General features: G+C 41.3%; 1 protein-coding gene across 1 annotated transcript; it reads left to right on the top strand.

The window, feature by feature from the left end:
* Positions 1-1,260: 1,260 nt before the first annotated feature.
* On the top strand, positions 1,261-5,431 carry LOC115751323 (peptidyl-prolyl cis-trans isomerase CYP23). The gene is made up of 8 exons (XM_030689200.2): positions 1,261-1,468; positions 1,603-1,716; positions 1,843-1,991; positions 3,010-3,082; positions 3,161-3,250; positions 3,869-3,908; positions 4,873-4,955; positions 5,038-5,431. Exons 1-8 carry the CDS (start codon positions 1,355-1,357, stop codon positions 5,056-5,058), a joined length of 684 nt encoding a protein of 227 aa, XP_030545060.1. The 5' UTR covers positions 1,261-1,354; the 3' UTR covers positions 5,059-5,431.
* Positions 5,432-13,393: the final 7,962 nt, after the last annotated feature.

Raw genomic sequence — 13,393 nt, 5'->3', positions numbered from 1 at the left:
AGGAAAATGGCGAATTCCGCAACCAGCGCACCACTCAAGCCATTTCTCTTTTGGCGCGATGCGATTTGAATAATCACCGCAAATCGAAAAGCAAAACACTAAAATAAGAATTATTATATTTTTTTTAAGCCGATAATTAAAGGGAGATTCGGCTCCACTGCCACGCCAAAATGTTCAGTTTTTAAAAATTTAGACCGATAGGTAGACAGATACCACATGTATAAGAGCATCTAAAAATTCCGTAGATAAAGCCACGTGGGACGTTAACCACTCTCGAAATCCGTATTTCTATCTTTTTTTTTTTGGTGTTTCTAGAAGCGAAAGGGATTAATTAGGTGTTTGCGAAGGGATTAAGAATAAGTTACGATTTTTTTTTTTGGGGGTCGAAAAATAGTTGTACAATTGGAAGTGCAACTTTATAGGGATGCTGATTCTCCACAAAATAAAATAAAAAAATATGGGGGTCATAAAAAAAAAGATTAAGAAAAAGTAGGAAAATATTTAAGTTAAATATAAACATTATTAAAATGATGTAATGTGCTTTTTTAGTGGTTTTCCAAATCAGCGTGTCGAAGAGAAGGAAGATTGGCAAGTTTCGACTCACACCCATGTGCACATGTCCGATTCGTTTTTTGAATCGATCCTCTCGTTTTAGTGGGCATTCATCATGCGTGTGGGGTCAGCCTTTTAATCGAGGAAAAAATTTAAAAAAATAATAAAATAAAAAATTTATGGGCTTTCATTCCAAAATAAACAAACATTTATTTTATTTTATTCTGAAACCAAATATTCAAAATAGACCCACTCCATCCGCCGTTTAAATAAATTTTAGGCTCGTAAATTGCCGCATCACTTTTGGGAAATTGCATGGCAATCGACTTGGGATGGTCACCGAGCCGTGCTGACCCACGTGCCTGGCCCCGGCTAATCGTGCCCGTGCTCGAGCTCCAGCCTGAGCCCGAGCCCGGCATTTTCCAAAACTAAAAATTAACTTTTAATGGAAAACTCGGGGGAAAAAAATTGTTCTCGAGTATTAAAAGTGGTACTAATTAAATTTTCTAGTTTTCAAGTGTGAAAAGCGATATAAACGTTGACGGAGAGAAATCAACGAAAAGTACTCATTCGATGGATTCGGTACCGTCTTCCGAATCAACCGGGCCCCGAAGTTGGAGCCCGTAATGTTCGGGCCGAACCGGTTTTCTAAAAGCCCGCCCGGCCCGACCCGTTTGAGGGACCTTTTAGGCGTCGTTGAGCAGGAGGCTTAGCTCAATTCGGCCCAGGCAGGGCAACCCGGTGATCTGAGCGTTGACTCGCGGGGATTTTCAGTTTCAGAGCGCCAAACCGAGTGGCGAGCATGAGGTCTTCGAGTGGCGGATCCTCCATCGCTTGCCTCATTCTGGTGATTGCTGCCTGCGCACGTGCCGGATCGCAAGAACCCCACCTCGGATCGGCTCGTGTTGTTTTCCAGGTTCTTGTTCCCGACCTACGAACGGCTTCGCTGCAAAAAAAAAAAAAACTTTCTTTGCTCGTTCGATTCGCGGGATGTTCGGCAGTTTTGGGTTCTGAATTGATGGTGATTGCTTTCGTTCTTTCCGCCTGTAGACTAATTATGGGGACATCGAATTTGGGTTCTATCCAGACGTTGCTCCCAGAACGGTGGATCACATCTTCAAGCTCGTCCGTCTTGGGTGCTTCAACACCAATCACTTCTTTCGGGTATGCTCTCCGAAGCTTGAAGACTGCGACCCTTGCTTTTGTCTTTTTGTTGGGATGTCTGAGTTTAAATGCGGTTCCCGGTGTTGATGAGTGATGACGTTAATGAGCATAATGTAATTGAAATAGGTGGATAAAGGTTTTGTAGCCCAAGTGGCTGATGTTGCGGGCGGCAGATCCGCACCCATGAATGATGAACAGAGAACAGAAGCCGAGAAAACTATCGTTGGGGAGTTCAGTGATGTCAAGCATGTTAGGGGCATTCTTTCCATGGGGAGGTAAAGAAAATATTTCTTTTTGAGGAATACAGCAGACTTTGCTCTTCAATGAGGTGCTGCACATGACTCGCTATTGCAGGGGGGAATTGTATACTGTACCAATGCAGTAAAATTGAGGTCTCTAATTAAGTTTTTCTTCTGCAGTAGCTAGAGACACATGTTAAATGATGACGTGCTTTTGCGAACTGATAATGGTTCTTGGTATCTGAGCATTCTGGGTTTCAACATAGTCTGCTGCTGTATGATTTTGAGATCACCCAATGGACGTTGAACTCCACCGACATGAGACATCTCAATGCTTCTAAGTGTTCTGTTTCTGTAGAAACTGATAAAGTCCCTCAAAGGGGTAGTGAGTGGACATACATTTAACTTCGAGTAAAATATGACTAGGTTTTGTCAAGCTTAAAAGTACAATGTGCTGAACGTTACCCATTTAAATTCATCTCAATTGAGTACATCTAAGTTGAGCTGTTTGAGTATGTCATTTTTCTTGGGATATGCTGTATTGCGCAAGAATGATTTAGAAATGAGCTAATTATCTAAGAGATGATATTTAGATTAACTAGTATCTTGGAGAATTGAGAGCTCAGATATCTAAAGACATGGATTTGTCTTCTCACAAAGGACAATCTAATTGCTGGATCGCATCAAAGTTCAGTGTTTCTTCCCCTGAAACCTTAGGTCTTAGGGTGAATTACAAGAAGTTTGGGATAGGTTTAATTTTGATCCTGACTAATTCCTGTCGAGCTTAATAGTTTTCTTCTCTTGGCCATATCCATATGTTGGTACGTGAACTTTCCTAATGTTAACTTCTGACATTCTTCTTTTGTTATCTTCTGGTGGTTACATTCAACTTAAAACCTTATGAAAACTTCCTCTCTTAGCTCATATCAAAGTCTACATTTTTGGGGCGGTAACTCCCTCAGTACCTTTATGGATCACTTTTGTTTAGTATTCAAAACACAAAAAATTTTGATAAACTCGTATCAAAGGTTGTTTCAAGTTAATTTGTTTGCAGATTTGACGATCCGGACAGTGCACAATCCTCTTTCTCAATACTTCTTGGAGACGCTCCACATCTTGATGGCAAGGTATGCCAATGCTAGTTCAAATGGTTAACCTTACTTACTAGGGATCATTTCTGTTATGCTGACGTGGATGAACTTCAGTATGCTATATTTGGTAGTGTCACCAAAGGTGACGAGACATTGAAAAAGCTTGAGCAACTACCTACTCGCCGCGAAGGGATGTTTGTAATGGTATCTTCCTAATCTTCTTGCTTGCTATTCATTAATCAACTTTTGATTTACTAATTGAGAGGTCATATTCCAGACAATGAATATGTTGGAACAGGACACTAGGAAATGTCCTGAAGATGTAATGGAACTTATGGACGCAAAAAGAAAATATTCTATTACTAGGCACATCCATTTCAACACTCCTTCCCTTGCGTAGGCTTTTTAACTGTTATAGTTGCAATAAGGCATCTTACTGTAGAGCCAAATAATTTCTTGGGGTGCGTTTGTTTGCAAACAGTGTATTACACCATGATGATTCTGTTTTTAGAGACATTTAACAGCTTTTTAGCAGAATAGGTGCAGTAGTCTCGTGGTAGAACTGGGCCTCTATCAAGTATCACGTGCATATAGGGATGATAGCCCGTGCACCACCATTTAAATGCTATCTTTATTTGGCAAAGTAGAGAATATAATTTCAGAGATGACTTTTGGTACTATAATTCTTTACTAGCTCCTTATATAATTGTCAGTTTATTCTCCCGGTATTTTGATGCCCTCTAGGGATACACAGTAATTACTCTCCATAATATTAGTTGCTGCCAAGGTGTCTCTGATGTTGTTATTGTTTTCCTTTTCCAGCCAACTGAGCGCATCACAATTCTATCATCGTATTATTATGGTAAGAGCAATACATTTGTTACTATTCCCTTTATTTTGCTAATTATGAAGACTCCCTGCTTTTTCGTCAGTCACTTTCATTAAGTTTCACTTATCCTTGCATAGGAAGAAAGACGAGCACTATGCTATTGAGTTTTGTCGCAAAAAGAGCCACATGGTTTTGTGTTTGTGCAAGCGAATATTTAGGTGGCAATATTTGCTTATGATACCATCATATCAACTGAAGGTGGTTTGCTTGTTGTAATTTGTAATTTTCATCATTTGATCTAGTTAGCATCACTTCTACCACCTCTATTCTCATGTATGCCTTTGAACGGTCTTAGAATTCTATTCGTTGATGCTCCTTCAGTGTGTAGCCCTTGTTATATTTCTGCGAACAAAATGATACATGTGTAGTTTATCAGCTTGTTTGTTTGGGATTATGTTTAAGTAAAATATATTCTTTTTCTTTCCTAACAAAATTAACAAAAAAATGTATGTGAATATACATGTCGACATTTGTATATTGTGAAAGTTTAAGGTATCTAGGGTTTAAAAAAGTCAAAAGGATATACGCTGCAAGATATAAATTATGCGAACAGCGAAAAGCAAAACTCTATCCACACAAGCTCTATGCCATCATACTATTCTCGTTCCCTTTAAGGCTTTTTATCTTTAGTATGCCAAGATAATCACAATGTCCAGTTATTATGCTCATTGCACTTGCTTTTAGGTGCTTCGAATGTCTAAAAGGAACGTGGCATTATCACAACCACCTAAAAAGCACTCGCATATAAGAACAGGGAAATGATCTTTGCCTTCATCAGCAATGATTTATCAGTGAAGTTTGGCTATCTGGTTAAAATAAGCATTTCAGAGCAATGTCGTAAACTCACTGGTTTTGCTGATAATAACTACAACCAGAAGACACTCAACAGTTTCTGGTTGACCAGTCTAATGTACTCCTTACGTACTTTGCTATTCAGATACTAGGGCTGAGAGTTGTGAAGAGGAGAATTCTACTTTGAGGCGCAGCCTGGCTGCTTCGGCTGTTGAGGTAGAGAGACAGGTAAACAAAAGTCTAAATGCAGCTTCCATAACATTTTCGTTTGATCTTTACGTTAATGTGGACCCCCTGTTCCATTTTTCAGAGGATGAAATGCTTCCCGTGATGCTTTGTAGATCATTGGAAGGAAGTGTTCTGATTTCCTCATCATTCAGCCACCATGCTTGTGACATATCCTCGTTGTACTGCTTTTGGCTATGTATGTATCGAGTGAACTTATTGAAGATATTAGAAAAGAAAAGTCAACTGCTTCATTCATTCTGTAAGTTAAACAAAAAGCATGAAGATGAAGGTTACTTTGTGAGAACATTCTCGTTGACTAAGCTGACATTGCTAGTGGAGTTACTCGAGAGTTGAGAAATTGAGGAATCATAGATACATTTTCACTTCCAAAATTGGGAACTCGAGCCATTCATCCATATGTTTTCCGAATTTGTCAAATATTTTTATAGTAATGATGCTTGAATCTGATTGGATTTTCTTAATGCTGTTTTTTCAGCCATTGCAGAGCAATTTTATAATGCTCGAGTATTTTGTTTTGTAACGCTTCTTTCGAAGAAATCTACGATAAAGCTTCAATGGAAAGTCTCGGTTTCTGGATTTACTTGGGAAGAGCAAGGTGAACACGGGGTTAAAACGAGAAACAGATCACACGCAGTATGTTATGTTCCATGTCCTTTATCTGGGGTGAACTCTCTGTGGTGGCAACTCTGATACGAACTTGTCGGCAGGGAAGTGAAACAAACATGGGTTATACAGGAGATGTACAATAAAAAACTAAGACAATCATGAAACCAAACCATTGTTGTTCCGACATGTCTGTTCCCTTCTTCAATATGGTTGATGCACTTTAAGATTTGCTTCTAGTCTTCACATGGTGCTTTATGACAAGGTCCTAACTTGGAGGACTTTGCCAGAGAATGAAGGAAAAAAACACAGGAGGACAAGAAACTACGGCAAAAGATGCTTCAGCATCACATGCTGCCTTCAATCTCCATGACCAATGGCTCTGTGTTTACTCAGAGAAGCACATAATCAGCAAGGGCTTCAAGAGGCATATCCATTGTCAGCTCTTCAAGAACACGACAAGTGAGATACGTGCTGCCTGTTGTTAGGGAAACCGGCGCGAGGATTTCGCGTACAAGGTTGGTCAAACGACCTCGTAACAGGCCAAAAATTACTGGCAAGAACACTGAACGATGAGAAGGCTATGCATAAATATAAGCTTTCATGTCAGGGGTACCCACTTTTTCTAGGGTGGAAGTTTTTTTTTTGGGGGGGTCGAAATCTAGGGTGGAAGTTAGCAGGTTGAGTAGCGTACGCAGTTCAAGTTTCGAGGCTTTTCACGAGGGGGCCATGGCTGTACTTATGGTCGGTATCTACGATGAGGCGAGGACAATCCATTGCAGTTGATGTGAAATCGACATGGTCATCTTGAATTTGTGACAGCCATTTTGATTCCCCAATCTCATGAGACCCGAGAACACACACGTAGGATCTGCATCACGAGCAACATCTGTTTTCATAATCTCTCTTATTCTCGCCGCGATCGAATCTAATCGGTTTGGGCACATGCTTAGCAGGTGTGAGCACGGTCCCAGTCCCAGTCCAACTCGGAACCGGATCGAACCAGCCGGGGCTCTAGGCGGTTCTCCAGTTCTCGAAATCGGGATCCATCAATAATCGGTCTGGTTCCTGGTTCCGTGTGCGGGACCCGAACCGGAAGTGTCTCATCAGTGAATTGGATTGGGAGGTTGACTGATCTGCCGACTTCTCCCATGTCACAACCATAGGACTTCAAGGTTGTGGCCAAAGCGAGGCATCAACCGGAGGTGATTATCATATTGGAATTCAAATTCCAAACCCCACATGGTGTCGGATGCTTGTAGAAATTAATGCTTCGCTCGAAACCTCGCATGGTTGTACCCACATGAGAACAAAACATGTACACTAGCCGGTCTCGTGGTGGTGGTGTTCCCAACTTTCCATGTGCATCCAAAGAGTGTGCTGTCGCCATCCACAGGGACGAGAACCGACTGATCAAACCCAACGCATTGTCCTTTACACGTTCATTCACTTTTGGACCAAAGTACACCTTCACGTTGTCAATTCCAGCGTACGATACACCGAGACAAGATCAAGACACCGGCCCCAAAAAAACCCTCCGCCGCGACACCGCGGTTGCATAAGATGCTTTTTCATCCGCGTCGAGCATCGGCAGTGCAATTAAACCCTATCGTTTACGGTCCTCAGGTAAGGTATACGGCCCCGAATACTTCGAAAAAAACTACGTAGAGTAGAGTGTTTTTCTTTTCCTTTTCTCATTTTTGGCCACACGGGCACATGGGCTATATCCGTTGGTTTGTCGTTGCCAACGGCTGGTCAGAAACTTCAGGACACGTCAATTGTCGCCAAAAAGATTCTGAGACGATGTGACGCTTCTTGTCTACACTGATTCAAATTGCTCGACCGGGGAATCCCAACGAACCAAATCTCCGTTGTGCACGAACGATGTTTCTGTTGTTGGCGTGGTGAAAACACCCGTCATTCGCCGCCCAAAACGACATGCCGCCAGGGGTGTGCATGGTCTGGGCCGGTCCGGTCCCGATATGGAATCGGGGACCGGACCAGTAGTCACGATTCTCAAATTTTTTATACCAAGGATCGAGCCGAACCGGGACAGACGGTCCGATCCGGTCCTAGTCTCGTCTCGGTGGGACCACTAATACCACTTGCTTATAGAAATCTTTGAAATACAATAAGCTTCGATTGCATATTAATTTACAATCTATACCTCCAGTTGAATAAAAAAACACGTTGGTCTAGTTTGTTCACTTTCATAATGAAGGCGTGCCTTCACAGAATTGTAGGCTTAACAATGACATTGGTTTAACCGCTTACACAATAAAAATATATAAAAGACAGAATTGAAAAAACCTAGGTGGCGAAGACATACTAATAGTGATGTTGTTCACTAGACAGATTCCACATCTAAGTAGTGTGCAAAAACAAAATACGAGACTACTCATTGAAATGAACAAATGAAATGCATGATCGGTAAAAAATTGCTACTACTATATTAAATGAACCGATTGAATGATTTCTTTCTGCAAAGAACACGCGAGTGTACATTCATCACACAATGCATTGAAAAAGACCATAATAAATAGGATAGATGACATTCATGACATTGATGGGCTGTTCGAGTTTTAAAGAGAAATTGATATAAATCATTCTTGTAAAGTGGTTTCGCTAGCATTCATCTCGGATATGCTTTCATGGTTCCAACCGAACTGCCACTCAATTCTTTCACGATTCCTATCATTGTTGATAGGTAAAGGACATGCCATATATGCAGAACGTTCCGGAGATACATTGTCAAGAATGTATAGCCTAACAATGGAAATGGCTCGAGAAATGAATATTGAAAATAAATAAAAGCTTTATTTTTTTAATTGTATTTATCTATATATATAAATAATTATATATTATGGGTGGTCCGATCCGAATGGTCTTGGCCGGTCCCATCCACCTGGAATCAAGAACCGGACCGCCAGTCCACCGGTCCTATTTATTGGGATCGGGGACCGGACCATCCCCCTCGGGGACCGGACCAACCCGCCCGCTGCAGTTCAATCCCGAGCTGGTCCGGATCGGTTCGGTTCAGTTTCCTTACCCCTACGTGCCACCACGAGTTTTATTTGGACATTGTTTTACCGAGGGTGTTCATAAAGCGAGTCTATGAGGATCATCCTCATTCAATGGAATCGCGGTTTGGATTTAGTCCGGCGATAGATCTTACAAGACGCACACGGGACTTCGGTATCGGGTTCGAGGCGGACATCTTGAAGACTGTCACATGGTTTGAAAGGACGATAACATCTCATCGTATGGTCATTTTCGACGGACCTTGCTTAGATTCGGGTGTCTCCTCAAGGCCACGCTTGAAATCTTCTTCCTCATTGGTCACGACTCTGTTCCCAATTCACGAGCCTTAAGTTTCTCCGTCGTCGGCTCCGTAGCCAGTGAACGAGAGCTTTGACTTTTCGACTAGGTTAAGACAAAACTCGAACAAGTGCTCGAACTTGTTTGATCAAGGCAAGGACGGAGAGGGAGAGGTATTGGAGTTGGAGAATACTTCGGAAATCTTTGTTTTTCATATTAGGCATGCCCACGTGAGTTTAGGGAAACCGAAGTATGATTCGATGACATGTGACATTTACGCACGAGATGCGACGGTTTGGGGGCAGCGCCCCCGAAACCTCAACGGATTTGAGCTTTTGTTTAAGTTAGCCCATTTGTTGAGAGATTAAAGGGGTTTCGGACAAATTAGGTTTTTGGCCCGTTTAAGACACACACACACATACATATATATATATATATATATATATATATATATATTTACTGCTTTTTTACTGATCGTTGTAATGAGTTGTGCGGCTGTAAATAAAAAATCATAGTGAAATCTCTTTGCGGGACGTAGCCCTATTCTGGGATAAATGCGGGTAAACCGTGCGCCGTCTATTTTTCTTCTATTATCCAGGCGATCGTTCTGAATTGATTTGCGATACATCCATTCAAGAGGAAAAGAGAGAGAGAGACTCTTATTGGGTTCATGGATATCTTTATTTCCACATTCAATGAGATAACACATAAGCTAAGAGCAAAGTCATTTTACGTGGCATCATGGATATTGACATTGATAAATTTTATATTTTGAATTTTTTTTTCATTTATTTACTTTTTCATTATGGCCAGGGATTCTCGTTGGCTTGGCTCTTGGCAAAGGTCGTGGCCAACGTCGGTTATATCACGTAGGACGACTATGTTAGCATTGGTCACGCGACGTAGGACGGTTGGCGATTGACGATGTCCATATTAGCGGTTTCTAGTCAAAATTGACAGGACGGATAAAACTTGTACCAATCTAAAAAGTTTAGGACTAAATTAGTTCAATTAAAAAGCTTATGACTGATTGATACTAGTTCAATATGCTTTGAGCTTTCATGGCACTTTTCCCCATGAGCTGACGGACGAAACAAATCGCGGAAAAATGGGGGTGTGAGTGATTTAAACTCAGGAACCGAGCTCTGATGTCATGTCTGATGGCGATCTGACAGCGTTACTTGTGAAAAAGGGAATCAGGAGATTAGAAACCACTCCAAGACATCGTTAGATCAGACGCGTGAGGTCTAGAGAGACCTAAGTCTTCTAAATAGCTTGGCTAGCTTGGTCCTCTCCGTGCATGGCATTGAAAGAGCATGTTGGGTCACGACAAAGGGAGGGTCGTGCTCGTGCCTCGCTCACTCCGCGTCCTTAACCTACGTAGCCTCAATAATGGATTTCCTTCCTTTCACTCGGTACATCTCTGTAAATTTCTTTGCTTGAATTCGTCGTTTTCAATCTTCGGTTAGCCAGAAAAAGGAATACTCTCGACGGGAAAAGTGTCAAAATAGTCCTCAATCTATTATATTTATGTTAATTCGATTATAAATCTTTCCAATTAGACCAATTTAGTCTTAAACCTTTTTTATAATGGTACCAATTGAGTCTATCCAATCAATTTTTAATTATTCTTTTCGATTTATTTTTTGACGAGGGCTCTTCTTGCCAAATCTGGTGAGGCCAAGCCTCATCCAAGCCAGGGTGGCCTCGCCGAGAGTTGCTTGGATGAGGGTTGGTAATGCCGGTGAGGCCGATCCTTGCCGCCAAAGTGACGCTTGTCGAGGCTGTCCCGGCCCGGGCAAGAGCCGGCTATGCCGATCATGGCTTGTGGCCGATGGCTGGCGATTGGCAAAATGAAAAGGGAAAGAAGAAAAAGAAAGGGAAAAAAAAAGGAAAAAGAAGAGAAATTATAAAAAAATAAAAAATAATTAAAAAATATATAAAAAAAAATATCCGCGTCAGAGCCAGCCGTATCGCACAAGATGGCTAGCATCTACTTCAACAATTTTGGCCTAAATTTGCTGGATAAACTCAATTAATAAAACGTGAAAATGTAATTGAAATGTTTAGCAATGAATTGACACCACGATTTTTTTTCTTGGTACTTCTCCATAATGGACCGTAGGCTTGAAGAGTAGTTATCAAATTTCCAGTATCTAATCTTTAGGACAATATGAAGATGAGTGTTCGAGGTGCATGCACGAGGGTGTCAAGTGAAAGAAGTTCCACATTGGGGATGTGACACAACGTGGGAGTAGTAACTACATCTTAATTGACTCACAGCTCACTGTTTTTAAGTTTTTGAGTAGACGTGAATATAACTAGATATGTTGATGAGTTTGAACTTAGATTCCCTTTCGATTAACTTCTCATGTGAAGGTAGTTGTACATATGCCGCGTCGACCCCAATAAGTAATGTTAGAGTCGATGACAGATCGATAACATGAGCCAGCATTTGGTGAATATCTCAAAGAAAGAGTCCCGCACGAGACTCCATCATCTGAGGTGGCACATGATTTTCCTCCGCCTTGTCTCCGCCTAACTCGGCCGGGCCAAGATGGAGATTCAAACACATTTTCTAGATACTTCTCCTCGCGTACACACGTCTTACGAGAATCTCGAGCGATGAATGGAAATGGAAGCTTTGGAGCTCTTAGGGCTCTTACTTCCTGTCTCCCTGTGTGAGGAAATGTGATTAGACGTTACATAATCAATGTACTATACTCTGCATGTGCAATTTTGACTGCAACGGTGCGCCACCTTAGAAGTAGAAATTAAGCTGTTCATCTTCAGAAATGAGCAAAGTGTTATTGATTGAGGAGGTAAATTGACATCTTCAAAGTATAGTACTAAGAAGAAATCAAAGTAGCCCTTTTCATTCTCCCCCATCTCCCAAACCGTGTCAAACCTTACCTAGCTTTATGTTAGAGTGAGAGCCGCCAAGCAGTCATCGTCGCAACTTTCGTCGATCCTTTGCCTCCAACCTCTACCAATTTCGCTACTCTCTCTCTCTCTCTCTCAAGCGAAAAAAAAATTCTCGTATGTGCTATGAATATGTGAGCTCATTTCATCTCGATCATTAAATTTGTGGACCGCATGTCTGACCTATGTGATCTAATGGCTTAGACAAAATGGATTTGCGTGCATCGATGCATGCAAAACTTGCCTGTGGTTCGTACCCAGGCACCGGTTAGAATTGTTTGGTTCAATAAAGCAACTAAGAAGGGGGGGAATGAATAGGCTTTTCAAGAAAACACAAACTAATTTCGTAGAACTAACTCTGATAAAAAAAATACTTTATTCTACGCACAAAGCGAACCGGCGATATGAGTAGCGGAAAATTAACGAGTGCGTAGAATCGCTTGTAGTGAAATTTTGTTGAAGCGCTTGCAGAATCGGAACGTACCCTCCGCATGGTTTAAATAACATCGTTTAATGTTCGGATTAACACCGGTCCTTCTAAAGCAAGAGAAAATATCACGACCATAGTTTTGTGATCGTCAAAATCCTTTTATGGGACATTTTCCAACGAATTATAGAGATCACACACGCCGAATTGCACCGGCTCTCTGTCTCTCCCTCGCACATGACATTCATTTCGTAGTGCGAGTTCGACCACTCATTGCTAGGTTCCCTGTTCATTGCCAGATCTTCAGAAGCACGCGTTTCATTAATTACTCCTGTCTCTCTCTCTCTCTCTCTCTCTCTCTCTCTCTACCTCTTCTTCTGTAAGATGATTTGATACCTGTCTTTGTGAATATTCGCAATTGTCTTTGTGAATAGTCGCAATTGTTCATGCATTTGCCTGATCAGTCAATGCCCCGGCTCTAAAAAAGACAGTGAAATTTGACTTGCAATTGTGATGTGAAGAAGCTAGTCTAGAGTTATTGCTCCGTTACCTTACTAGAGCTCATAAAATTTCATGAAACTGGAAGACGTCTCATGGAACACCATTCTGATCAAGTCACAGCATCTCCTCGAAATTTCCCGTGTAAACCCTAGTTTGGAAGAGTAGATTCATGACTATTATTGATGCCGATAATCATACGTTCTGCAGAAATTATCAAGTAGACTCCATCGAACTTGTTAAAAGAGCACTAAACGCATCATGGCACGGACCGTTCGTTAATGTTAGGAGCGCGCAATAGAAATCCGATACTTTCAGCTAAGGAAAATTGTTAAAAGGAAACCCAAGTCCGAGCCCGAAAGCATATCCAGTTGGATCCACCTGACTAACTAAGATATATCAACTGCCCAACACCACATTAATCTCTGATGCAGGACAGCTCACATATGCATCTCAACAGTTAGTTCCATCCATGTGCTTTCCTCTACACCTTACTATGCAATTTATAATATAAAACAAAGCACAAAGTGTCCAATTTTCAAACAAGAGGTTAATATCTAGCTACGAGTCGTTTTCTCCCCCCTGGGTGTGATTAAAATATTCATTACAAAACAAGAGAAAACTCCTATATAAAGAACCTTAGATCTAG

This window comes from Rhodamnia argentea, chromosome 5 (genome assembly GCF_020921035.1).
Source record: "Rhodamnia argentea isolate NSW1041297 chromosome 5, ASM2092103v1, whole genome shotgun sequence".
NCBI classification, from domain to species: domain Eukaryota; kingdom Viridiplantae; phylum Streptophyta; class Magnoliopsida; order Myrtales; family Myrtaceae; genus Rhodamnia; species Rhodamnia argentea.
This window is presented reverse-complemented; position numbering and strand designations above follow the sequence as displayed.